The sequence below is a fragment of the Ammospiza nelsoni genome, chromosome 9, assembly GCF_027579445.1.
Source record: "Ammospiza nelsoni isolate bAmmNel1 chromosome 9, bAmmNel1.pri, whole genome shotgun sequence".
NCBI lineage: Eukaryota > Metazoa > Chordata > Aves > Passeriformes > Passerellidae > Ammospiza > Ammospiza nelsoni.
The window spans coordinates 27,175,757-27,201,947 of NC_080641.1; the positions used below are offsets into that span (position 1 = coordinate 27,175,757).

Below are 26,191 nucleotides of genomic sequence, written 5' to 3' on the forward strand. Positions count from 1 at the left end.
AAACACCACCATCAACACCAAAACCTGAGTTACTTTGCTACAACATTTTTTCTTGAACCATCCTACCTAACCAGAAGCAAATACAGAGTTTGGTGATCCTAAAACAACTGACAAGTTTTATTACTGTTTTGATGCCATCAGCTGTTTCATAGGATGCCTTTAGGTGTGCCTTATTATGCTTTTATATTTGACTTATTCGAGTTTGTTTTGTTTGTTTGGATATGGCTCCATTCTTTGATCAGTTTTGGTTTTCACTGTGTATGTTATGTCATTCTTTACTTTTAAAGTAAGTTTTAAAGGTGATTTTGATCAAGGCTCAAAATAAACACACCCTGGGGAACAGTAAAATAATCACCACCTTATATCTTCTGGGTCACACCTTTAATAAACCCCTTCATTTTTATGTTTTTTTTTTTTCCTGTAGATGTTACTGTTGTATAGAGGAGTTTGGAGAGATGGAAACACTTCTGCACCTAAGCTCTGAGCCACAATCACATTTCTGCAGCCAAAGTAAGAACAAGCAGCCTCACAACACATATAAACCACCAGCCAAGATGAGGAAAAAGCTGAGTACTCATGGCCACACACAGTACTGACCTGGGAACTTTGTGAGCCTTCACCCCACCCTGTGCTACAATCTACTGAGCGTCACACACTGCAAACAACTCAAGTTCTAATCTATAGAAACATGGTTTTATATTAAAGTGTGCATAATGGAACATCTGCTACAGACAGAACAGACTTCCCATCCTGCTGAACTCTGTACAGGTACAGAACTCCTTCAGATGTGACCTCCTAAGTCTACTACCAAAGGTTTGAGCAGTAAGAAGATAAAACAGGGACAAAGTCAATGCAGTTGACTGTATTTAAACAAGATTCATTACCTTATGAATAAATATGCTTTTCAGAACAAACTGTATAGCAATTAAGCTATGCTGAGCTATTGATAGAAGTTAAAAAATTTAAGAAGTTGATTTAATGAACCTTGAGAATGGTTCACAGCAGTGTGGAAAATGGACCTAAAGAAAGCCCACAGAGAACTGTTCTCTGGATTTCAGGTATCTAAATAAATGAACACCACAGAACTGCAGTTTTGAAATAAGAATGAGGTCTGAGCACAAAATAAAAACACCACAGGTTCCATTTACCAAAATGGTTCCCAGGATCTTTGGAAAAGGCAAGGAAAAACCATATCAACAGTTTGTGGTGCTGCGAGTCTTCCCTTTATATTTCAGCACAATCAAAGTGAAGGTGAAGCATTTTCTACAACAATTTATAGATGATCTTGCAGAGATTTGGGTCTCCTGAGCTGCCATTCTGACATCACTGTTAGTATGAGTGGCAGTTCCTTATCAGTGCTAACGTGCAAGTAGGCAGCCCAGGACAATGCCTAGACCTGACTCCAGAATTCAGCAGGGACATGCACAACTCTTCAGTCATCGCCTTCCTAGGCATGTCCCAGCACAAAGAGAACAAAGGACGCCACATTTAAACGCAAGACATTTTGCTAAAGCAAAACCCTTGTTAGATGAAGTGCTGTAAATTATAGTTCACTGAAACCCTTTGGTCTCCAGGATTAGCCCACGTGCCCCCTTCTCACACACATTCTGAGTCCTGTCCAACAGCAGCACATCTGCAACCTGCCTGAGACACTTCCATAACCTACCACTCTACTGATAACATCACCACAAATTGCTAATGGGAAAGACCCAAAGTCTCTCCATTACCCTCTCTGTAATAAATTCTTGAGAATAAAAGTGCAAGACCAAGAACAAACAGCATCAGGACTCCCAGGATACTCAGATTTTTAAGCCAGAGTCTGTATTACCATTTAATATCAGAGTTCTATGCAAATCTGCTCAGTTGCTTTGCTTTCAGGCACATTTATACATTTTTGCCTCCAAAATGGGAGTGGGCACAGTTTATTTGTGCTTTATGTAGAAGTCAACTTGGAGTTATTAAAAAAACCCAGTCTAAATTCAACTGGGTGTTTTCTTGTGCTACCCAAGTGCCCAACCACATTCTATTCAGTTCTTCATGATACTCAGGATTTTACCCAAGGTACATGGACTCATCAAGTCATGCCTCTTCCAAACTAAAAGTATCCATGGAAGCCTTCTGAATGCCACTAATCATCCTTATTAGCCTTTACCCTATTCTTTAGGTATATCATCACCAAAACAGCATCAAATGTTCATGATTTGGGAGTATGGCAGTGGCAAACCTGTGCATTCCTAATATCTAACACAGTTATTTTTCCCCTATTGCTACACAGAACTGAAATGACCTTTGACAAGTACTCAGTTCTTCTATTACTGCATTTACAGTTCAATCGAACCGATCTCTGCTTCACTATGGAAAACACAAGGACAAAGATCAGCAGTAGACACTCCCAATTCCAGAAAAAAAAGCAAACAAAAGTGCTTGTCAATGCAAATCTAATTAATTCTTGCTTTCCTTTTAAATGAATTAAAATGTGAATTATTTCTGCTAATAAGAATCAGAAAAAGAGAAACGAATAGTAATATCACTAAATGAAATGTTCTCTAAAGGCATATCTCCTTTCAGAACAATGAAATCTGCTTTAATGAGCTTTGGTGTAGAAAAAAAACCTGTCAGCTATCCCAAAATATTATTTCACCCATCAAAATGGGTAAGTCTTTGGTAAGTAATCTAAGTATGAAAAAGAATTAAACTCTGTATTATGGGTTCCACTTATTTTTAAAGGTTCACTAGAACTGTTAACAATTTATATTATCACTTTTTACATGTAACATTAAAAATGCCGTAACTGCTACTTCATAGCCACCTATTTTCTTAAGTTTTTGTTGTTCCAGAAGTATTTTTCCCTTGTTAAGTGCCTAAGTTTCACAACTAAATATCACAATGTCATTTTACATGCAAGTAAAAGTGGTATTTATCACTGAGTCAAACAAAATTGTCAGGTGTTCTTTTATATACCAGATTTTATAGTGTATTTGTCTAAACAAGTATGAAAACAGAAGGAACATACAACCACATTGAATTTAAAGAGACACAGACCACAGTAAGAAACACGTGCAGTCACAGACAAACCCCCATTCTCCAATAACCCTTCCATAAAGTTCCTGTGTACCTCAGTTGAATGGAGCTGCCTGGTTGTTTTCAGCCTTCTGTTTACTTTCATCTCTGCTCCTAACACAGACTTGATCAGACAATCTCTAAACCAGAGTTTCTAAAGCTTTGAGTGCCAAGCTGAGCTTTTCAGATACACCTGGCAGTGGGAACCCAGGAGTGCTCAATATGGAAAGACCTACACTGACCAGAACACGAGCCTAGAGAGACGAGCTCCATATAATCAGAGCCAATGAGCTATGGCAGTTTGCACTGGAAACAGACCAAAATACTTCAGAAGCCCAAAGAAACAGAACACATGAGCCTTAGCAGTGGTGCATTTTTCCTATTTCTTCCTCTCCCATCTCCTGCCTTGGCCTCCAAAGCTGTAAAAGCACAAGGAGCAGCAGTGTCCCCTGAGCTCCAGGCTGCCCTGTGCTGCTCCAGCCCTCTCTGGGAATACCTGGAACTCAGGCTTCCAACCTTTGTCCACATCACTGCAGGCTACATTTCTGGAATGGACACATTTCACTGGGTGCTTTTTCTGCTTCACAGTACCCTGCAAACACCCCCAGCTCCCTTCAGCACTGCTGTCTACCAGGGATCCTATTAACTGCAGCCTCTACTTCAGTTTCTCCTTTCCTGCAACAGCAAATCATGAAGATGCAGGGATAGGCTTTCAAGAACCTTGAGCAGAAAACCAGCATAAAAGTAAACTTTTACCCTTCATTACACATTTATCAATCCAGTTAATAGCAGCTGTAAAAGGTCAGAAGGGCAACACCTGTCTATCCCTGCCACAGTTTTAGTTCACCGGGCTTCTATCTATTACTCTAAATAAAACATGTTCACTTTAAAGAAGTAAAAATTTGTTTTTCTAACCAGCCAAGTCAATGGGGATTTCAGTAATATTCCTAAAGATCAGATGTCAGCTGGGTTGCAAAAGCATTCAGAAGCATTAGTGAACAATTTAATGGATGCAGAAGGCAGAACAGAATTTACTTCCCTCATCAGTTTTCTTTCTGTGAAGCTCTTTAAAAGTTATTTAATCCAGCAGATATGCCCAAACATTCAAAACAGACCACTTTCCACTTAGCTACTTTTTGGAGTAGTGTCACTGAATAGGTGTATGTTGCTTTAAAACAAGGAATTACTACAATATGTACTCACTAAAATATCTCTTTCTAATAAGCTCCAATTCACCCAATACATTCACAGAAATAGGAAGCCACAGCCTGGGGTCCAACTCTGGAAGAGTCAGAAGTATGCTACAGATTTCCTTAAGGATAACAAAAATCCTCACATAAATTTCACTACCCTGAAAAAAACCCAAACAGAACATGGCTTGGTCTTACATAAACATTTCATTGAGATAATCATATTTGGGCACACAAATTAAAGAACATTTAGTTACAGCCCCCTGCCATAGGAAGAGACACCTTCCACTTGACCAGGTTGCTCACTTCCAGCCATCCACAACTTCTCTGGGCTATCTGTGCCAGCAAACTCCATTTATAACATAATTATCAACTCTGCTTCAACTCTGCATGCATTATTAGGCCTCACTGTAAAAGACAAGTGCAGCACAACTCATTCAGTTGTTGTAACAACTCTGAGCCACATCCTCACAAGCTGAGATCATTCATTTCCAGTTTACCTAAATAAAGTATCTACAAAAAACCCCTTACTTTCCTTTTGCTTTCACTTCCATGAATACAATTGTGTAGACACACCTTCACAGTCTGTGCAGAGCTCCCTTTGGAGAGGAATCCTTGTACAACTGGCACAGGTTAACACCTGAGCTACAGGAACAGAATTATATCCCAGAGATGCCATCACCACCCCTTCTTTCCCATTATATCTCACAGTCAGCTCCCCAAAATGACTGCACAAATATAAAGGACAGCCCTATTAATTAAAAATATTGCAAAAACCATTGATTAAATGGTATCTGGCTGCTAAAAAAAAAAATCTAGTATCTAAAAATGCAGAGCATCACTCATAACAGGTTTTCTAGAATTCCAGAAATATGAGCTCATTTTAGAACACTAAATGATAGATTAAAATGTTAATCATGTACCAAACTAAAATCTTCCCAGATACAGATATTAAATGTTTTAGTGAAGAGCAGCTATTACTGAGAGATTAACACCTTATTTTTTAAGTTTAAAGCAAACTAATCTATCTTGCAGAGTCATCAAAACTGTTTTGCATTCTAGACAGAACACTGCTATATAAATCTGTATTCCAAGATGAAAACATGCCAGAAGCTTGGCCATACAAAAGTTCTTCCAGAGTAACAGGCTAGGGGTGGGGGAAAATCATACCAATGGTTACAGACCTGACCATTTACACAAACCAGATGACAAATTTCAATGAACTGAAAATAGGTTAAGAAAAGTCCATACATCTATGTCCTAATCCCCTTTTTTCTACTGACAGTCCTGCAACTGATCTCTCACACAGCTCTGCTTCACAAACAACCTGTCCCTTCACATACTTGCTTTCCACTTCTCCAAGGTCATGCTGACCCAGTCTTACCTCCTTCAAAACTTCTGGACAAACACATACTCCCACAAAACCACACACTGAACAAAGCCTCAGCACTCTGCTCTTGCGAATACAATACTGGGATCTCAAGTACAGGGGTAAGGAGATGATTTTTTTCCTGACAGAATTAAAGATACAAGGGCATACAAGAGTAACAATCAAGTAACACAGGAAAGTGACTTCCAGGACTGTAGAAAAGATTCTTCATAGAACAAGAAAAGAACACTCACAAAAATACCACCTTTAGAAATGCTATTGATTGAATGATACCTGCCCTTCAAGCTTCTGTTGATCCAAGTTTCTGCAAGCAAGGTTACCATACAACAGCCAGCAAACTTGTCTTTGGAAGCAAGTTGTACTTAACTCAAAAGCCCAAAGCACATTTTGGAAAAGGCAGCATCTGGGGAACCTGTACAGAAGCCTGTGTAAGATGATAAGCCTCTGGCCCTCAGCCAGCAAGTGTGATACATCAAAAATGAACCCTTCCAAGGGGTTTGCATGAGTTCGCTCCTCAAAGCAGCAAGAATACCAAGATAAAGCCATTTAAAACATGTAAAATCTAAAAGGTTCAACTTCTCATAAGCACAGAATAGGAGAGCACAGACTTTCTACATATTATGCCTAGCACCAATTATTCCTGTGTGTTTCATACTGTGCAGCCACTGGCAATGCTGTCAGCCCCTTATGCCACTCTCCTGTGCCTGTGAAGATTCCACTTCCCTCCAGTGCCCCTTTAACTGTCTTTAGGACTGTTTATGTTAGAGAACTGTGGTATTTACCTGAAATATTAAAACCTGTTTACTGCTCTACCGTGCTGCAGGGAGTAGAGTTTCAGGGACTGCACACTTCTCTCAAACAAGTGCATCTATTGACACAACTGATACAAACCAAAGAAACACATTTTAAATAGTATTGGGCTTTAAATGTGAACAATGCTCTGAACTTTCAAACAGCTTTAGCATTTTATGAAATAAGGTATTGCAAATCTGCAGAAGGTATTCTACTATTTTAATCAAATCCAAAGGTCTTCTTAGCTCTTTAAGGAACAAAATCAAACATCTATTTTGAACTGCACTTTGATCTACAGACATTTTGCAAGGGAGTCAATATAAGGCTGTGTTCTGGCCAGGAGCTTGCACAGCACCTTGTCATGGATGCCCTTAAGGTCCCACTCTTGTCCCAAAGCCTCATGACAGAATGAGTGAGAGGGCAGTGAAGAGCCCATCTGTGCAGTCTGCCCAAAGCCTTAAGGAACAAAGTCAGTTCTGCACAGCAGCACACACCAGGATCATGTTCTCCATCATCAGGAAAGAATTGCAAATATGTAATTACTGGCTTATCCCCTCTGGATGCTACATACATCCTGCCTACCTGTCTTCCAGAAATGTGCATGGAGGCTAAGCAGAAGTTAAGTAAGTAGTTCTCCAGTACCTTAAAAAAAAATGGGATGGGTATTTCCCACTAAGGGTACTTTATAAATCAGTATTTTACCAGGGTTATTATTGCTACTATAGCACATTTACATTTAAATATATTCTGCTTGGAGTGGAGAAAAAACACATTTCCTATGGAAAAGAGCTTCAAATGCAACCAGACTATTTATCAAATATTTGTGTCAAGGCAAGAGCGACTACAAATCAAGTAGAGGGAAGTACAGATCTGCATTCCAGATGAAGGATAAGCAAGTAGAAGGCATGTCATTTGCAAAGAGGAAGAAGAATTGAAAGTCAACAAAACAGAGGACATTCAGAAATAAGAGACCATTCTCCTAACCAGCACTGGACTAATTCTTCCCCTCAATACCACTGCCTGGTCCTACAAGACCAGTACTACAAACTGGGAAGGGAGGTGCATTCCAGTTCCAGGTACTTCCCCTAAAGTACCCTGACAACCTGCCAGGACTGAGGGACAGCTCATCCCTCTGTCCCTCCCTGCATCTGGACTATTTCCAAACCCTTGTACATCAAGACCAGGACAATATGATCAAACTCCACTTTTATTTGTCTGTAACTAGGACATGACAAAGACATGTTCACTCAGCACTTTTCAGCATGTGTACAACACCTGAACTACAGTTTGTAAAGTTTACATTGTCTGCAATGGTTTTTATTTCACTGGTTTAACATTTTCAGCACTTTCTCTGATTGAGAAAGTACTTACAAACATCAATGCAGAAAAGTCACTGAACACAATTAAGTTTAAAACAACTCATATACATAAAAGATAAATTGCAAAAATAATATATATTCCACTAGTTTGGTATTGGCTTTAAAAAAAAAAAAGGGGGGAAAAAGTGATCTCTAGTCCTGTGATCTAATGATTTGCTGCAGCTGGGACATACATCCTCTTTGCACCTTCACAGTGTTTTCCTGCAGTTCTCTCTATGATCCAGTCCATGAAACTGAGTTAAAATAAAGCAAGGAGCTATGGACAAAATGCTGTCCAGCTGGTTTGGGCTTTGCCTTTAGATCTTGAAGAGAATTATTGTGCTGTGCTTCTCCAGGTAATCTATGCAGGCCAAGACTAAAACAGCCATCCTTCTATCCTAGTGCCCTACAATAAATGAGGGAATACAAGCAAAACATCTTGGGGGGAAAAATCTTCATACATTGCATGGTTAAGGATCTTCTCCAGAGATTTAAAAGAATTCAGCTCTACCCTCATCCATCAGATATCTTTGAAAGTCAACTAAGCAAAGCTCCATTCACCAATTTGTACAGTCATCTTCAGCCTGCAGAGGTCCAAAAATTAATGCCTCTAAATGACTCATGAAGTATCAGAGAAACAAGTTTGTTATCAGCAGACTGGAATTCATTATGCAGCTATATGTACCCCAACTGGGATATTTTTTTGGAAGGTGTAAATGAAACCAGATTAGCACACAGCATTCTCCAGGGTATCCCTACAATCTCTTTTGGTTATTCCTATAGCTTGAAAGCCTATCCCTGCATCTAATGCCTCACCTGAACATATTCTGCTGCAATTTCACCTCAGAACTGCTTGTTTTATTCATGATGGATGTGGAAAACTGACTAAACTCTCCTTACAGATACCTTTTAAGAAATATTTTCTTCAGACCAAAACTTCAGTATTCCCTGACTGAAAGGCAACTTTAGCAGGTGTTGTTTTGGGGGAAGTCCCACAGACCACCCTGCATCCCAGCACTGTTTGGCAGCAGAAAAAGGATCTACTATCATATTCTGGGATCAAATATAGCCATCCTTTTTTAAAAAAAAACACAACCAAACAAACAACCCACCCTCAACCAGTCAAATTTCACTGGCAAAGATCAAGCTTTCAAGTTCAAAGCATCAATGATGAAAAAACTGACACGACCCACCTACCAAGTGTGACAGCTCACAGGCAGTGACAGGATGTTGGAGCTGCTTCCTAGTTACACCTGCAGGTAACTTTTTTTAAGCTGCTTCTTTATATATCACCTGCTTATGTCTGATGAAACTTGATGTATAAAACCACTGAAGAGTTAATCAATCCATTTTTCCCCAAACCTTAATTATGGTTTCTCTCTTTCAGACTTCATTGTTTTCTTTACAAATCTTGTTACACAGCCATAACTTTCTCAAATATCACATTATTCCAAACTGAACAAGATAGCTCCTGCTGAAGACCTGCCCCTCCTCAGCAGAATGGAGAAACTGCTTCACTGCCTTATTTAAAATGCTTCTGTATGTTCCAGTATGACAAATGAATTTTCATGACAGTGATGATGCTGAGTCATGATAATTTAGGAACCATTACAACCCCCAGGATACTCCCCCACAGAACTGCTTCCCTACCAGCTGCTACTTGTCTGTGTAGGCAATATACCAAAACACAGTAATTTGAACCCATCTACACCAAAATGGCTGAATCCAAAGCTATTGTTTCCAGACCATTTTATTGAATTTGTTGGGATCACATTATCTGTGTGTCCAGTAAGAACATTATTGCAATACAGGGAAGTGAAACCACCAAAAAGTACATGATACAGGACAGACTCCCTGGTGTCAACACTCTTCCCTTGGACATACCCAAGTCTTGCCTTTTTTCTAGATGTTGAGAGGGAAAAAGCTCCACAACTCTTCAGCATTCTGGAACTTTTCCCACCCCCATGGGCTATCAGCTCCCTAAACACCAGAGGACACATTCCAGAAGGCCCAGTCAGCCTGAAGACATTGAAGTTATCATTAACCCATTTCTCTACTTTTAACTGGAGTTCAAAGTAGAGGAAAGACAGTTTCTCCAAACTAACAGTCAAGACCATAACACATTCAGTATTTTCAGGATGAGGGATCCTTGCTGAGTTTTTTTAAGATTAACATCAAAGGTCTTTTCAGATCATCTCACGTGAGTCCTGATTAATCCCTTGATGATGGATGACTCATTGTAACACAATGGCAAAACACTCCTCTCTGCTGAAAGGCTGGAGCCCTGTTGTAATCTTACCCATACACCTTCACCAGCAACTTTGTGAATACCAATCATTTCTGTGCCCACAATAATACCATGCACCTCCCTGGCAGACTCAGTCCTTTATTTACAAGTCAATTGTTCATCACAAACTGAAGATGACAAAATTCCAAGAGAGTGTCACTCACTGCCACAGACTCTCTGTGTTGCAAATAGGCTATGGGGAGGGGGCTACACAGATATCCAGAACCTAGAAGAGACACCAAAAATCAAACTTCAATTAAAATGTCTCATTTCTTCCTGTATTGAAAAAAAGGATTCTTAAAACCAAGGACATCTAGACAACATTATACACATACTTCCTTATCAAGTGCCACTAACACCACACCACTGAGCTGTGATCCTCCTTCCAGTGTGGAGGATAAATCTATGCAAAACACTGAACTGGAAATGATCACAAGATTCAAGGAGAAAACAAATCAACACTGGCATTTTTGCTAGAATGTCTGTAAGTCCTAGAACTTCAGTTGCTCCTGGCGAACTCCCTAATGTACAACAGTCCCTGAGGCACAAGGTCACATGCTGTAAAATATTTCTTTTTGAGCATCATTTATTGCAGAAAACCTCAGTCATGTTTGGCTGCACTGATTCAAAGCATTTTTGTTAAGCCAGACCTTGGAAGTGCAACTATTTCAGATTAGTCATATTATAGAACTGCATATACCAACACTTTGTAAAACTGTTTGCTGTTTAATAATAGAAAGGTGTAAGTAGTATCAAGTGTGAAAATTCTTCTCCTGACTTTTAAAGACCAGCTAGAGAAGGAGTTGCACAGTTCAAGCAAGAATTTCCAGTTTGGAGTGAGACAGCCTGATCACTAATATGTATGATCAATTAAGCCAAAATGTTTTCCTCCCTGCCTACTGGCACGCTCACAGCCCTGTCTAACCTAGAGCTTCTAGATCTGCCCAGTGTTTGCACAGGGCAGTGGACACTTGGCCACTATCAATCTCTACCTAAATCCACTCCCAAAACCAAAGATTTATCTTCTGACCCTACAGTAACTCATTAAAGTTTGGCACATTTTCACAGGAACATATAAAGTTACAGTACACAAATTAAACAACATCCTGGCTTTCATGAAGTACTCTGAGCAGGACCGTGTTTCTGCCAACTTCACTGCTTTTCATCAAATCTGACCAGCAAAGAGAACATGGACTTCAATTCCTCTTGCTGAAACAAAAGGCACACATGATTTAGTTGGTATCCTGGTCACTACGTAAGTGGCAGTAAAATGTCTGCTTACATTGCTGAATTTGCAGAACCAAAACTGAACCCCTCCTGCCTCTACAAATAAATTAACACAAAACTTCAAAATCCCAGCCAAACTTCCTGGTACACACACTACCTCATCAAGTGCAGAATCCAGTGAGTATGACCTGTCCCTGGATAAGCCAGAGCAACAGTCCCCCCTGGTTTCTGTGGAGCTGTGAGGAAAAGCTCTGTCCCTGCAAGCACAGCCAGCACTCCACAGAAGAGAGGTGCTCTAAAGCTTCAGCTCTACTGAACAGAGCCAGCCCTTTCCCAAATCTCTTCCTACAGACAAACAAACAAAGCACACCCTGGAGTACACTTCACAGCTAAGTCAATTCAGCAGTTACACAACTAACTTCAAACAACTCCTAACACTGGGGGGAAAAAGGTAACTCGAACTCCTGAGCCAATAGTTTTTCTTCACTTTGTAAAGGCAAGAACGACATTATCTGACATCCCACACTCCTGAAGAAATTCACAGATCTAACCACAGCATTTTTCTGTATTAAAATAAGGATCCCATAACTCCTGAAACACTGTTTCCATTTAATGAAAATGCTAGTGAATATTATTTTTCCTGTAGTGACTTAATTTCCTAATTTAAAACAGGAATGTCAAGATTCAGTAACACCATGCAGCAGTCATATATGTGAGACAAGGCGACCATACCCTGTAAATATTCTCAAAGTAGAGATTTTTTCCTAAGACTCAGAAAGTATGCACTTCCATTTGATTTGTTGTACTTCACATCTGCATTCTGCTCCTCATATTTCTGAGACACTGCAGAAAAAACAGGATTTGTGGTTTTTTTAAAATGCCATCTGTTCCCTGCATATTTTCACTTTAGGTCCTTGTATGATATCTGCAATGGAAACTTCTGTGTCATATAGGATTAAGGCTATAAACCAGATGAATATAAAATGCAGAGGGCTGCAGCACTTCCCTACAGACAGCTGTAAAAAAAACCCTAACATCATAAGGAAGTACCACCTGAAGCCTTTCTATTCCAAATACAAAACTTTTAATAAGTTCTTCTTAAAGGGACTTTCCTCCAGAAATGAAGTGAAAGAGTGTGAGAGGAAAAGCTGCTTGAAGAATTTGGGAATTTTATTTGTTCCTACCACTGCTCTACACCTGTTTTCCCTCCTGAGTCAGAAACTGGAAGGTTCAGATACCAGTCTCCAAATGGATAAGCTTTAAGGGGAACCTTTCACTGAAATACCAGCCATCTCCATTCATGAACTAACATTTGCATAAGCTTTTTTCATAACCACCTAACATTTTTATAGAAGCAATGTCAACTCTACAGTAAACTCAGCTTTGATGGCGCTCCAATTATCTCAGCTGTTATCTCCATTCCCCTTCTTTGCTATTTCCACACTTTGCTCAGGCACTTGCAACGTTTCAGAGTATTATCAACATTACTAACGCTTGTGTCACTCACAGCTCGGGGGCGGGGAAAGGCAGCCTGACCTACCTGGTCATGTTAATATAAAAAGATCTTTAAGCAACACTCTTAAACCATTCCACCATTACTTGTAAGAATTTAAATAGCTACTGTTCCTCTAAAGCTGTTTAAAAACTCATAACTTGTGCAGACACCTACTGACTGCTCTAAAATCGTTCCAAACCAGCTCGTTACTAAACCGAACTGAATTCAAAGTCTGAAATGGATACTGGAAACGCCAGGCGCGTTCTGAGCAAGTCCAGCCCCAGCCCTTGAAGTCAAACCACACAAGACCTCAGGCCAACAGGGCATCAAACACACCGGACACACGGAAATAACTTTGACGCCCGAAAGAGCCGCCCCCCGCTCGGCCCGGGCGCCGTTTGCCTGCGAGCAGGCACCGAGCGGCACCTGACAAGTTTCCCAGCGCCGCTGGCAGCGGGCACGGCGAGCCGAGCCCCGGCTGCCCGCAGCCCACGTGTCACTGCCGGCCGCCGACCGCCCCTTCCCGCCGGGGGCAGCCGGGAAGCGCGGCCCGGGAGGAGCCCAAGGGGAACGGCCGCGCCGCCCGCTTTCGTTTCCAGCCGACAGCGGGGTCGCCCCTGCCCGGCCCCCGGCACTCACCCGCCGCCCCGGCCCGCCCCCCCCACCCCGCTCACGGACGGCCCCATGACAGGAGCTCAGCTCCGGCAGTGTCAGCGCTACGAACTTCCCGGCTGAACAGGAAACAATAACCCGCAGAGCCCCGGCCCCGCCGCCCACCCCGGCCCGGCCCTGCCCGCGGGGACCTCGCGCTGTCCCCCCCGGAGGCGCCGCGGCCGCGGGACCGAGCGCGGGGGGGGAGGGGGGGGGGCCGGCCTGGCGGGAGGCCGCTCCCGGGCCGCACCGAGCCCGCGGTGCCGCGGGGGGCGGCGGGGCGGGCCTGGGGGCGGCAGGGGCCGGGTGAAGACGCGGAGGGTGCGGGGGGCGCTGGGGGCGCGGAGGGGGCGGCGCGGGGGCCGCACTCACCGGGCGGGCCCTGGCGCGGCTCCGGCGGCCCCACAACCATAACAAAGCTCTGCCCAAAATGGCCGCCCAGCCCTGCCCGGCCGGGGGCCGGAGGGGGCGGGGCCCGCGCGCGTGCGGGGCGGGGCCGAGCACGCGGAAGGAACACGCCCCCCCTGCCCCCGCCCCGGCCCCCGCGCCTCCCGCCCCACCAATCAGAGGCGGCGGCGCGCACCGCCCCCGTCACCGCCTGTCGGAAGCAGCCGCAGACTACGAGTCCCAGAAGACTACCGGCCATGGCCGCCGTGAGGATCGGCGAGCGGCGCGCCGCAGGGCGGGCTGGGATTTGTAGTCCACCTGTGAAAGGCTTGCCCGATGAGATGATGCCGGAAGCCAGAAAGCAGAAATGGCCTCACTGCTCCCCAGGAGACGTTCTGTCCTACGGGTAGGAGAGGAGCGTGTCGCTCCTCTGCCAGACCGACCGCGGCCCTCGGGCTGAGAGTGACCGGCACTGCTGCCCCCGGTATCGGCTCGGTGGGCCTTCCGGGACCCGGACGAACCCGATGGGCCGCGCCCGTTCCCGCCCGGACCGGTAGCGCTCAGCACCGGGCGCCGTCGGAGCGCCTATGGGAGCACCGGAAGGCACCACAGCTGGCGGGTCCGGGGCGGTGGCAGCGCCCGGTGAGTCCTGCCCGGTCCCGGTGGGCAGGGCGGCCCCTCCTCCCTCTGGAAGATCCATATATTCTCCGCTCCCTTCGCCCTCCGGCGGGGCAGTTTGGCTGCCGGGGCTGCCTTGCTGTCCCGGCGCAGCAGGACCGGGAACTGTGGAGTCAAATCCAGGGCGAGCCGCCCACGTTCCCCCGGTGAGTGTGGTACCCCGGCAGGGAGCTCACCCGCAGCTTGCATGGGGTGGCTTTTCTGCTCCTTTTTTTATTAATGGTCGCTTTTCCCGTGCTTGAGGAAATGCTGCTTTATAAGCTTTGTGAAGCCATTTATCCGTTGAAGAGGGAATGATCCATGAGCGGGAAGTCAACGTCTGTTCCGTGATGCTCAGTTTTTAAACTAGAAATTGTTCTTGCAACAGTTAATTCAACTTTAGAATTTCAGTTCATAGAGCTGCTTGAAACGAAGTATTCTGCAGTGGGCAAATACTGATGGAATAGATATGTAATATATATACACATATCTCTTTAAATATACACCTGTAAGACTCTTGCATTTGATAAGTGTAGACTGTGACTGAACTTTGACTATCAGACCAACTCAGTGATTCATTGGTTTCAAACCTTCTTCTGAATTTGTCTGTTTTAGGGCATTGGGAAAATAAAACAAACATGTTTCCTCTCATACAACGATGCTGCTTCAAGACACCTTTCAAAGTAAGTTACTGAAGGCTTTTTTTGCTGATTTTATTTAAAAGTAAAATAGCAAAAGATAGGACTGCAGCTTTGGAACAAAAGGTGGCTTCCAAGTTGGAGTGTATAACTCAGCTTTTCTGGAATAGTTCATCATTTCTACAGCACTTTTAGGCAAAGCTATTTCTTTTATAAAATAACTTTGCTTTTTGAGATTTAGCTCAGATTTAGAATAGCTTTTTGAGATTTATTGCCTCAATGTCTTTTTTTCCTATGACTTCTTGGTGGAGTAGTGAGGGGACAGTAGCTGATTTCTGGGGTGACCTTATCCTGCTTCTATAGGAAACTACTTTATATTTTACTCTGAAAAGGACTGATAGATCTTCAAAGTGCCTAGAGAATGTGTGGGGAGGGATAGGTGGGCACTGAGTAAGCTTTGCTTGTGCACTCTGGAGAGCCCAGTTGCTCTTCATCAGCTGCATTGGGTGCCTTCATTAGTTTGGTTAAAACCACTTGAAATTCAAAAGCAAAGGCAGCTGTGGTGTGACCCGAGCTGGAAAAACACTTGGTGCAATATTCAGGTCGTTTAGGTACCTGCACGTCTGTAAACCTGCACTGTTGAGAACAAGTTTTGTGCTTGCAGCTGCAGAAGTTACCTGGTGCCAGCGTGCTGCTCCATGGCAGGAACGAGACAAGCTGCTCCTCCTTGGCCCTCCTGCAGCTGCAGAGGGATGCACGGCCTCTCTGCACACCGCTGAGCCTCCAGCCAGCAGCAGCTCACACAGCCCAGCTCCGGCCTTTCCACTCCTCTCTGCCCGTCTCCAAGAAGGAAACCCCTGCAGAACCTGAGGCACAATCACAGGAGAGCCCAGAGTCACTGAAGGATTGTCCCAAGCCAGTCCTTTACCTGAGCCTGGGAGGGCTGATTCCCTTTGTGGCTGTGCCACTGGCCATGGCCTCACAGGGCTCCTACTGCCCAGAGCTGGCCTTTGCTCAGGTCACCTATGGAGCTGCCACTGCCTCCTTCCTGGGGGGCATGAGGTGGGGCTTTGCCCTCCCAGAGAACAGCCCAGCCAAGCCAGACTGGCTGAACCTGGCCAATGGCACAGTTCCTGCTCTGCTTGCCTGCCAAGCCTTGCTTTTCAAAGATGTCACTCAGGGAGCACTGATGCTCACGGTGGCCTTAGGGATAGCACTGCATTATGACATTTCCCTTCTTCCTACTTACCCCAGGTGGTTCAAGGTACTGAGGGTATTTGGAACAGTGGTGATGATATCATCCCTGTTGGCCACTGTAGCACTGGAAGCTTTCTTAGAAGGGGAGCAAAGTGATGACAGAAAAAAACAGCAGAACATAAATTAATAAATCTGTAAGGAAAAGCTATTATCTGCTAATAAAGTATTTGTATGGAGTTCCAGGAGAAATAAAGACTGTGGTGTGATGGCAGGGATCAAGATGCTGATTCTTGAAGCAAAATGATTTTCCAACTGATTTGTAAGCTAGTTCAGGAGGCAAGTATTGTAAATAGCAATTACTTCCAAGGCAAGCACGAGTCTGTCCTTATCTGTAGAACAAGAATCATTCCTGAACGAGATGTTGCTGCTCTAGGAATTTAGAATGGAGATTCAAAATGACATGGGTATGAATTGCTCTGTGCTGAACTATGAAAGCATCTGGTTTGACTGTAATGTGTGATCATGTTCTGAGGTGGGGAAAACAACATGAACAAGGTGAAAGCAGTTCTAGTTTGGTGTTTAAACAAGTAGCAGAGAATGATGCAGAAGCACATTCTACTCAGTTGCTGTGTTGTGAAACAAGACTCCTATTTCACTCCTATTTTCAGAGGAGGTGCTCAAAATCACAGGATCACAGAGTGGTTTGGGTCAGAAGGGGCCTGAAAAATCATCTCATTCCCATCCCCTGCTGTACCCAGGGACACCTTCCACGAGATCAGGTTGCTCAAAGCCCCATCCAGCCTGGACTCTTCCAGGGATGCTGTGTGAGGGAGTGCTCAGTGTGATGTCAGGTAAAAAAGGACAGGTGAGGTTTGTTTGCAGTGGGATGCCAAGGTCAGCACTCACCTGAAATGTGTCATTCAGCTGCTGTGCTGGAGTGGGGAAAAGCTGAAGAGGAAGCTTTGTGTGGCTGACAAGGTGCCACAGGAGAAGGAAGGCCAAATTCCTGCTCAGGCTTACTGAAATTAAAAAAGTTATTTGGGCCATCTCTTCCTAGTTTTGTTTGGATTTAGGGCTGCCTGGCAAAGGAAGCTGTGTGCAACACAGCCATAAAGATCTGCCATACTCCTAAATTAGAGGACTGTTAACTTATGCTGTGACACAAGGACTCAAGTGCTGGCACTAAGGGATCAGATAATGGGATTGAAAGTAGCTTCTCCCTCCTAAGAATGTACATTTGGACAGGTGCCAATGGGCTTGTAGGCAGCCTGCAAACCCTCCACGATGGGTTTATTACTGAAACCACTGCAGAAGCATCTGCTCTCTGTACTGGATTCTTCCTAGCACATCATTTAGTGGAAGATACAACCTAAGTCACATGAATTTTCTTCTTTGTGTCCACTACCTCAAGAAATGGGATGTGGGCATACTTCTTGTAAGCTTTTTATCAGAAGTATTTAAGCACAGTGTAAGATGCAGGAAGAAAGCTGAAAATGATATCCACATGTGGTCTTAGGACCAGATAATCTTCATAGTTCTGTTAAAGCACTGATCTTCATTGTTGTTATACACCAAATGAAGCACATGTTGTCCCTTAAAATTTGTTACCTGTTCATTCTGCAAAGAACAGTTGTTTAAGAAACCTGCCTGTCCTGGAAATGAACCATCTTGTATGATGTTGCTGAAACAGCAGCTCTGTAGATCAGCCTCTCCCTTTTGCAATCTGTTAACATTTTTATGTTAAAGAACATATTAGGCAATTATGGGTATCAATTGCTCTATGCTGAATCATGAAAGTACCCTATTAAACAAAATATTTCAGAGCTTTTTCAACATAAAGGAAATAAAATTGAGTTTGTGAATGAAAATGGTTTTTCTATTCCTTCTTACTTAGACATAGCATCTTTTAAGATGGGTCCAGAGAAGAGTCCTGTCTTTGTCTTGATTAGGTAAAAGATGTGCTGAGGATCAGAGACCATAATGAACCAGCTTCAAAGTTTCATTCAAACATGACAGAATCAGTTACAAAACCTGCAGAAGGTAACTTCAGACTACTGCAGATTCCCTCAAGCTCCATTAAACCAGGAAGTTTACAGGTAGGGATGAGAGGTAAACCTGTAGTTCCCAAACAAATAAAATACAGCTAAGGTAGTGTTTCTCAAACAGTTCCAAGAGGGATCCTGAAATATAAAGAAGAAAGACTAAGAAATATTACCTGTAATTTCATCCCACAGGTGATGAAATTACACATCAGCCCACAGAGGGCTGAACAGAGATGGCAAGACAGACTCCCAAGAAGTTTGAATGATTTTATACTGAGAAGAAAAATACATGAGTATTTTACTGCAGAAGTGTGTTACTTCCACCACTCAAATAGTCAAAATTTATAACCAATCTTTACCTAGTGTTCTACTGGGAAATATGACTTCCAGTAAAAAGAAAAAATGACCTATTATATGAAAGTGGCATAATACAGCTTACTAAGTTATGAAAGCAACCTATTCAAGAGCATTCCAGTCAGTTCTGAAAACACATTTTATTATGAAAAACAGTTTAAACAAGATCAAACCATTAATTCAGACACATAAGAAATTCTTTGAAGTAAAAGCACACACAAGATTATGGAACAATCAGACTCTCCATCATCTAGCATGTTTCTAGCCCAACTCTATGTTAGATTTTAGGACCTTGATTATTAAGGTACCTGCAACACTCACCTTGGAGGATTTATCATGTAATAATTTGTTAATTTTACACAGGGGATATTGACCTAAGCAGAATGAAAGCTCCTTTGTCTACACAGTGCCAGGCTTCCTGTTTTGTGGCATTCCAGTTGTGGTTTGGTGATCCAGAATAACACTGTCTATCAAAATTCAAGCAGCTTCACTTCAGACTCCATCCAAATCATCCACAGCTGTGCTGAAAATGCAGCCAGTGTGCAAAAAACAACTTGAATCTAGAAATAAATCCAAACTCTTTGTAGTATTGTTTTACTAAGTGTGTCTGAGCTAAATACAAACTCCTTAAGAGCACACTGATATCATCAGTTCAATACTAAATGCAGCTAATTCTAGCACAGAAAACCCCATTGGCTCAAATTTGGATGAGGCAGGATACAAGATGCAGTGAAGGTGAAGGAATGTGTCTTGTAGAACAGCAAGTATTCAATGCCAAGTCTCAGCATGTGTCACACAGGGCAAAACCACATTTGACTATGGGGAAAAAATATGGGGGCAAAAGCCTTTCCCTGTGTTTTTATCCTAAGAGCAGTCCTGAACAGAGCAGCCAATCTAATGCATTTGCATTTAAAATTCACCAGAGCTTACACAAAAAGGAGCTCTACTGACACCACGGACACCACTGCGAGGAAAAGCCAGCACTGAAGGGGAATGGCATTGTTAGAACTGTGAGGACAACCTTCCAGAAAAGGAAATTCTCATCCACTCACCATTCAAATTTGTGGAGTGGCCAGAAAGTAAAGATTCAATTCATGTTTAATGCCCACCATGTCCAGCAACAGAAAAGAGGCTTAAATGCATCAAGGTCATAAGTAGAGGCACCAAGTCTTTTCTGGGTGTTATCTTCTCTTCCTTGTTTTCTGCCAGAAAAAGAACTAATGCCATCCAAATCACCCATCTGATGTTACCTACAGGTAACTCCTTGCTGTTGACAGTAACTCACTTCCAGACTGCAAGTCTGGCTAATGTGCCAGCTCAGTAATAACCTGATTAATGTCTCTTAATGTGTTGCAATTATTTCTTCAGATTTTTACAGGGCAAATTCACCATTTATTTCAGTGAGCTTAATCCAGTTCTAAGAGGCATTCCTACTCTTAACAGAATACTTCCTGAGACAGACACTGGATAAGCCAATTTACTTTGAAGGGCTTTTCCTTTTGCTCAGGAAAATCCCTCTGATCTAATTCTCCACTGAAGCTCCTGTGTTAAAAGAGGTTTCTGGCCAATGAAACAGGAAATCTGAGGAGACATAATTGACTCATTCCTTGAATGAGTTTTGTTCTTTGTGTTTCACAGCACAGCTACTCCTCCTTCGCAGCGGCTGGTGATCATGTTGGCAATTTCAGTCCAGCTGTCCATGTGAGGGTTATAAACTTCAACAGAGTCAGAGGTTACTGGAGCAGCAAAATCAGGACTGGGAGCTCTGCCTCCTGAGGCATAGAGAAGTCCATTCACAGCCACAACACAAACACCAGCTCTTGGGATCTTCATCGATGCAACTTCAACCCACTTTTCCTAAAAAAAAGGTGAAAGATGAAGAAATAGCTTTAAGGCAAGCCCTGATTCTGCTAAAGTAACTTTTAAAGCTTAAAGACTGAAACATATACAAAGAATACTGTGTATAACTTCACAGGTTTACTTGTGGTATGTGTACAGTATCCAGAAGATTACCAAGACAGGAATGACAACACTTTCACAAGGGGTCCAAATTGTGGTAATCTCTAAAGAGCAGATCCCATACTGTCTGCACACAACACCCCTCCCTTTCTTCAGTCACTGCAAGAGGCAGGCAGTCTCTAAAATAGAGCATGGCACAGTTTGAGGTGGGGGAAACAGGAAAACTAGTTTCAATTTGAAAAGCAAAACAGATGGCACATGGGATTATGTTCTGCTTTTAAGAGTAGCTACGCTTCCAAAGAACATCATAAAAACATGAGCAATACCAGTCTAGTTTTTTATCTTCTAGTCGTGCTGAAACACCACTACATTTTGATGCAGAAGAAGATCCTCAAATTTTGCAATAAAAGGTGACTCTTACCTTTACAATGAGTTTTTTCTCTCTATTCAGATTATTGAGCTTTCTCTTGTAGAGGGGGAATCTATCCTCTCATCTTAACCCTAAGAAGTATTTACCAAACTACAGTATATCCGTGCATAGTTAAACCATGACAATTACTTAGGACAGACACTGAGATCACCGAAGCTTTGTTTCACTCAAGATAGTTAGCCAGTAGTGAAAAGGAAATGGAATTTCCAGCTTTTTCTTTTTAGAGAAAGAAAGCAGGATCTATAGCATCTTACACAAAGCTGATGCAATCTACATTTATGAAAAGGAGGGACTCTGCCATACCTCTTCAAATGAGTATCTTTCTACACTAGCAAGTGCATCCTGGGATTCATTCCAGCCTCCCACAGCATAGATACAATCGTTGAGAGCAGCTACACCAAGATAGGCTCTTCTGGTGCCCATGGGAGCAAGCTCAGACCAGCGTTTGGAGATGGGGTCGTAGACTTCAACAGAACGCAGCTCTACTCCTTCACTGCTGATACCACCAATGACATAAATCAAACCTGCAGAGACAGAGCTTCTCCTCTTTTAGGCTTCATAATGGAGACAGAAAATTACTGTCACAACACAAGTGTCAGTCTGACATTAAGATGGTTAAAGAATGACAGAAAATCCTCCTTTTGCTCAGTAGTAGAATACATAAAGCTTTTGCATGAGCAGCTTGAGGCTTGAGCACTAGAATCTCTGAGGAAAGCAAAAATTAATTAAGTGCAGGGGAAGGTTCATTCAGAAGGTTGCAACTGCTGACCTGGCCAGGATCAAATACTTAGTCAGCACATTTATTGGTCAAGTATTTAGACATGTCTGTCTTAAAATAACCTGTGGCAAGTCTTCACATTGTCACAAAGAAAAATATGCAAACCCAAATATGGAAGAGAAATAAAAGCAGTATCAGAAAGAACAATCAACTGCAAAAAGACTCGCTGCATAACCACACTGGCAGCCATGTAAAAACTTTTCATGTGATAAAAGGTAGGGGACAATAGAGAACTGTATAGTCTTTGAATTCTGCAGAATTAAAAATAGAGTATTAGAACAACAAACAAGCAAGGCACAAGCATGTGTGACTGACAGCTCAGTACAAAGGTAAGAATTCATGACTGAGCCATAAAGCTTCAAAATCCAATGGCTGTTGGAACTATTTAGGGATATAAACTTAACAATATTCACCTTGTATTTCACAACACCCAAAGCAGTAACGGGGCTTAGCCATGCTTCCCACCACATCCCAACTATTCTCTTCAGGATCAAATCTTTCAATTGTATTGCCAATCTCTGCTCCAATCCAGCCTCCTGCAAATAACAGCAAACACAGGAAGGAATTTAATGGCACAAAGTTGTGTATTAGCTGTATTTTTAGACATGCAGTGTACTGTTCCAGGACAAATTCTGAAATCAGCATGCAGTCAGCCTACAATGAAAATAAATTATAACTATACGATAACTAATCCACAGAGATTTAGTATATATGTTAATATTTATGGACACAGATGTTTTTCAAAACTTAAGTTTGTGAATTTGCATCACCAAGATGTAATATTTAAGATCATTTTACAAGTTCTATGAATTAACAACTTTAACTCCACCTAGAAAAACCCCACAACTTACCCAAAGCATAGATGGCCCCATAGCATGTGCACACTCCCAGTGCACAACGGGGATGGTTCATGGAAGCCACGGTTGTCCATTGCTTTGTAACAGGATCATAACATTCAGTACAGTCAAAAATCATTGAGTTGTCCTCACCTGCATAATAAAAGCAAGAAGAGTCAGGAGAAATGCAATCTTTTTCACTGCAGATATGGAAACAATTTTCAGCTTCTTCCAGGACAGGCAACATTTGAATACAAGATTTATCTTTTGGTGAAACAGCCAGCATAGCAAAAGCTTCATTTGTACATCGTGATGATTACACATGAATCATCACTGGGAACCACTTTCATCAGTAGTTCCCTGAAATGTTGCTGAAAACATCATAGAGGTAAACAACCAGGGTGCTGCACACTTTACTCCTCAGCACAACTGACTGGGTTTTCAAGACCAAAGAATGAGCTCTGTGGTAACAAAAACAGTCTACATATGCATTCTTTTGTGATGGGCTGGTAGAGTTACTCATCACATCCTTGAGCAAACAGACATAATGAACCTTTCCAAGCAGACAGTGCACAAGTGGTCTGTCCTGTGCTACTGCCTTTTGTGCTATGGGCTTTTCCTAGACTGTAAGTTCCACCAGCGGTGGTACATGAATCCCCCAGAATAGCCAGCATCTTTGAGTATATCTGTAGACATCTATATGGTAACCCGTGAATAGCTACACCATGAGGGAAGAGCAGCTTGGTAAAAACTGCCAGTACAGGATCCCTAACAGGCATTCACAGAGCATTGACAGTAGAGAATCAAGGAAGAATAATTTTGAAAGTCTCCATCCATGAGTTCTCTAGCATTCATGTAAGAAAGCAAGCTTATTTCAGCTGTTACCTCCAATGGCATAGACCATTCCTCCCACCACAGCCACGCCCAGCCCGCTCCGGGCCTGGTGCAGAGAGGACACCGTGGTCCAGTAGTGGCTGAAGGTGTCAAATCTCTCCACACAGCTCAGGGCTCTGCTGTCACTCCAGCGTGCTCCCTGCAGTCGGGTGTACCCACCTGCAAAGCAAGGGGAAAGGCCAAGTAAGAGCTTCCTCTTCACCCTCATGCTCCTATATCTAACCACGAAAAACATTACAGTAACAGCTATTAGCCACTCTTAGAAGGAACTGGATTTTTCCAAGTAGCTTCATTTTTCCAGCATACAAGGAAGAATGGTTGCCTTGAGGGTCATGGAAATTGTGCTGAGCTGATGCCACAACACTAAAAACATTAGAATTCATGTTTTCAGTAAAATACAAGGATCACCCAACAGCCTTTGCTGCATAACATACTGGCAGCCATGTAAAAACTTTTCATGAGATAAAAGGCAGAAGGCAAGAGAGAACTTTATAATCTTTGAATTCTGCAGAATTAAAAATAGAGTATTAGAACAACAAACAAGTGAGGCACAAATGTGTGTGACTGACCGATACAAGCTCAGTACAAGCTGGTGCTACTGCCCACAGAGTGAAACAAACACATTCCCTTCCAATATAAAACTGCAGCTTTGCTGAAAACTTGGATTTTCAAGTATCCCATCATATGAACCAAAGTGTCCCGCACAGAGAAAACTTCAGCCATCAGAACAAAATGTTCAGTGAATTTGTATACACCATTCCAGCAGTGAGCCCTGGGTAAATCCTCTGCTGATTTGCAGTTTTCCACCCAAAGCAAATTATTTTTGAACAGCAAATCTGGGCTTTGAATGCCATGTCACAATGACAAGAAATGTGAATGCTGGACTCCTGCGCAATTCTAATCAAAGCTGCTAACATGGTAACTCAGCCATGATGCAATGATTTGGTATCATTATGTATTTTGATTTTTAAAAAAATCCTTGAGTATCTCCTTCAGTACTGCATTCTGAGATACTACTTCATTTGTTTTATAAGGTTCAAACAGCCACATTCTAACCTACTGCATAAAGGTACTTCCTGGCTTTCCTCCGGGGACGACCTTTAGAAGCCTGCAGAAAACTGCTGACCTTGTTCTCTTTGGGAGACTTAGAGACTTCACAATATTCTTTCAACAGAGTTTGCAGGGCCACTCGAAGACTGAAATCTGGAATACCTTCAAGAGTAACATAAGCAGAATAAGAATAAAATTAGCAGAATTGAAAAAAAATCACAGTGAAAAGTAACAAATTGTAAGCAATTCAGTTGTAGAAAACTTACTAACTTTTCCAAAAACAGCAGACAAATCAATGTTGCTTACTTTTATAAGGAATTTTCAAAAGCATGTTTTTAAAGTAAGCTGTGCTTATTTTTTAAAAAATTGGCGCTTGTTTGCTATAATTTTTTCATTCATCATGCCATTAATGTAAAGAACAGTCCATCAAAGCCCAGTACCTCTGAACAACACATAGTTTACTCACATACATGCATCTGATATTCCTTCTTTCACTTACTTTCTATGTATTTTAACAGCCTTTGCGCTGGTAGCAGAGGGAACCGAACAGGCTCCAGTACTTCCACGACGTATTTCTTTCTTTTCCCCACGTCCTTCAGAATCCATTGCATCGCTGCCGCGAACACCTGGTACTCGTCCTCGATGCTCAGGTCCTCGCTCCGCAGGATCCTCACGAGCTGCTCCTTGGTGAGCGCCAGGAACTCCTCCCCGCCCTGCACCTCCAGGAAGTGCGCGTGGATGTAGCTCTCGGTGAACTCCATCAAGTCGTGACAGGCGATCTGCTCGGAGAACTGGAAGAGGCCGATGCAGTTCAGCGGGTCGATCTGGCCCTTGAGGAACTCGCAGCAAAGCTCCACCACCTCGGTGAGCTGCAGCATGTCCGCGGCGACGATGAGCTCCTGGACGTTGTGCTCCGCGATGCTCACCACCCCTGCGGGCACCAAACCACAGCGGGGCCCCGCTCCAGCCTGCGGCCGCCGGGCACCCGCCCCTCGCCCCGCCGCCAGCCCTCACCTGTGTAGATGAAGTCGAGCAGCGTGTGGAAGGTGTCCGCCTCCACGCCCGCGATCCGCACCACGTCCCGCCCGGACTCCTTCATGCCGCCCGCGAACAGCGCCGCAAAGTACGGGCTGCTGGCCGCCAGCACCAGGCGGTGCACGGAGAACGCCTCCGGGCCCACCTCCAGCCGCACGTCGCAGAAGCTGTGCCCGGCGCGCAGCCGGTTGATCTGGGCCAGGAGGAGGCGGGCGTGCCGCTCGGAACTGGAGACGGAGCTGGAGGCAGAGCCGCCCTTGCCCGTCCCGGCACTCGCCGCCATCGCTGCTGCGGCACCGGCACCCCCGGCGCCGGCCTCGCGCCGCGCACGCGCCCCGCTCTCCCCGCCCCGGCGCGTGCGCGGCGGGGAAGTGAGGGGCGCGCTCCCGCTGAGGCGGCGCTGCCCGGACGGGGCGGGCACCGGGACGGGCGGGGCTGAGGGCGCTGTGGGGGCTCCGTGTTTTGTGAGGGTTCCGTGTGTGCC

At 43.6% G+C, this 26,191-nt stretch overlaps 3 protein-coding genes across 3 annotated transcripts in view; 1 reads left to right on the forward strand and 2 right to left on the reverse strand.

Moving 5' to 3' along the window:
• The window catches only part of GPBP1L1 (GC-rich promoter binding protein 1 like 1), a 31,834-nt gene extending 17,913 nt beyond the window's left edge, over nt 1-13,921 (reverse strand). The window contains exon 1 of the mRNA XM_059478097.1: nt 13,823-13,921. The gene's annotated coding sequence lies outside the window, so the exon portion shown is untranslated. The remainder of the gene's footprint in view (nt 1-13,822) is intronic.
• Nucleotides 13,922-14,212: 291 nt separating this feature from the next.
• Nucleotides 14,213-18,197, forward strand: TMEM69 (transmembrane protein 69). The gene is made up of 3 exons (XM_059478724.1): nt 14,213-14,661; nt 15,110-15,177; nt 15,797-18,197. The coding sequence occupies exons 2-3, from the start codon at nt 15,133-15,135 to the stop codon at nt 16,514-16,516; spliced, it is 765 nt and encodes a 254-aa protein (XP_059334707.1). The 5' UTR covers nt 14,213-14,661; nt 15,110-15,132; the 3' UTR covers nt 16,517-18,197.
• Nucleotides 18,198-18,846: 649 nt separating this feature from the next.
• IPP (intracisternal A particle-promoted polypeptide) lies at nt 18,847-25,990 on the reverse strand. Its single transcript, XM_059478729.1, has 8 exons — nt 25,687-25,990; nt 25,172-25,603; nt 24,679-24,834; nt 23,614-23,781; nt 22,744-22,881; nt 22,306-22,428; nt 21,418-21,638; nt 18,847-20,582 (listed from the first exon to the last, which is right to left on the reverse strand). Exons 1-8 carry the CDS (start codon nt 25,988-25,990, stop codon nt 20,358-20,360), a joined length of 1,767 nt encoding a protein of 588 aa, XP_059334712.1. The 3' UTR covers nt 18,847-20,357.
• Nucleotides 25,991-26,191: the final 201 nt, after the last annotated feature.

Coding starts and splice junctions, on each gene's coding strand:
- TMEM69 (XM_059478724.1), top strand. CDS start 15,133: ATGTTTCCTCTCATACAACGATGCTGCTTCAAGACACCTTTCAAA. Junction 15,178..15,796: donor GCTTCAAGACACCTTTCAAA/GTAAGTTACTGA, acceptor TTGTGCTTGCAG/CTGCAGAAGTTACCTGGTGC.
- IPP (XM_059478729.1), bottom strand. CDS start 25,990: ATGGCGGCGAGTGCCGGGACGGGCAAGGGCGGCTCTGCCTCCAGCTCC. Junction 24,835..25,171: donor GCTGTTAAAATACATAGAAA/GTAAGTGAAAGA, acceptor TTACTCTTGAAG/GTATTCCAGATTTCAGTCTT. Junction 22,882..23,613: donor AATGGTCTATGCCATTGGAG/GTAACAGCTGAA, acceptor TTTATTATGCAG/GTGAGGACAACTCAATGATT.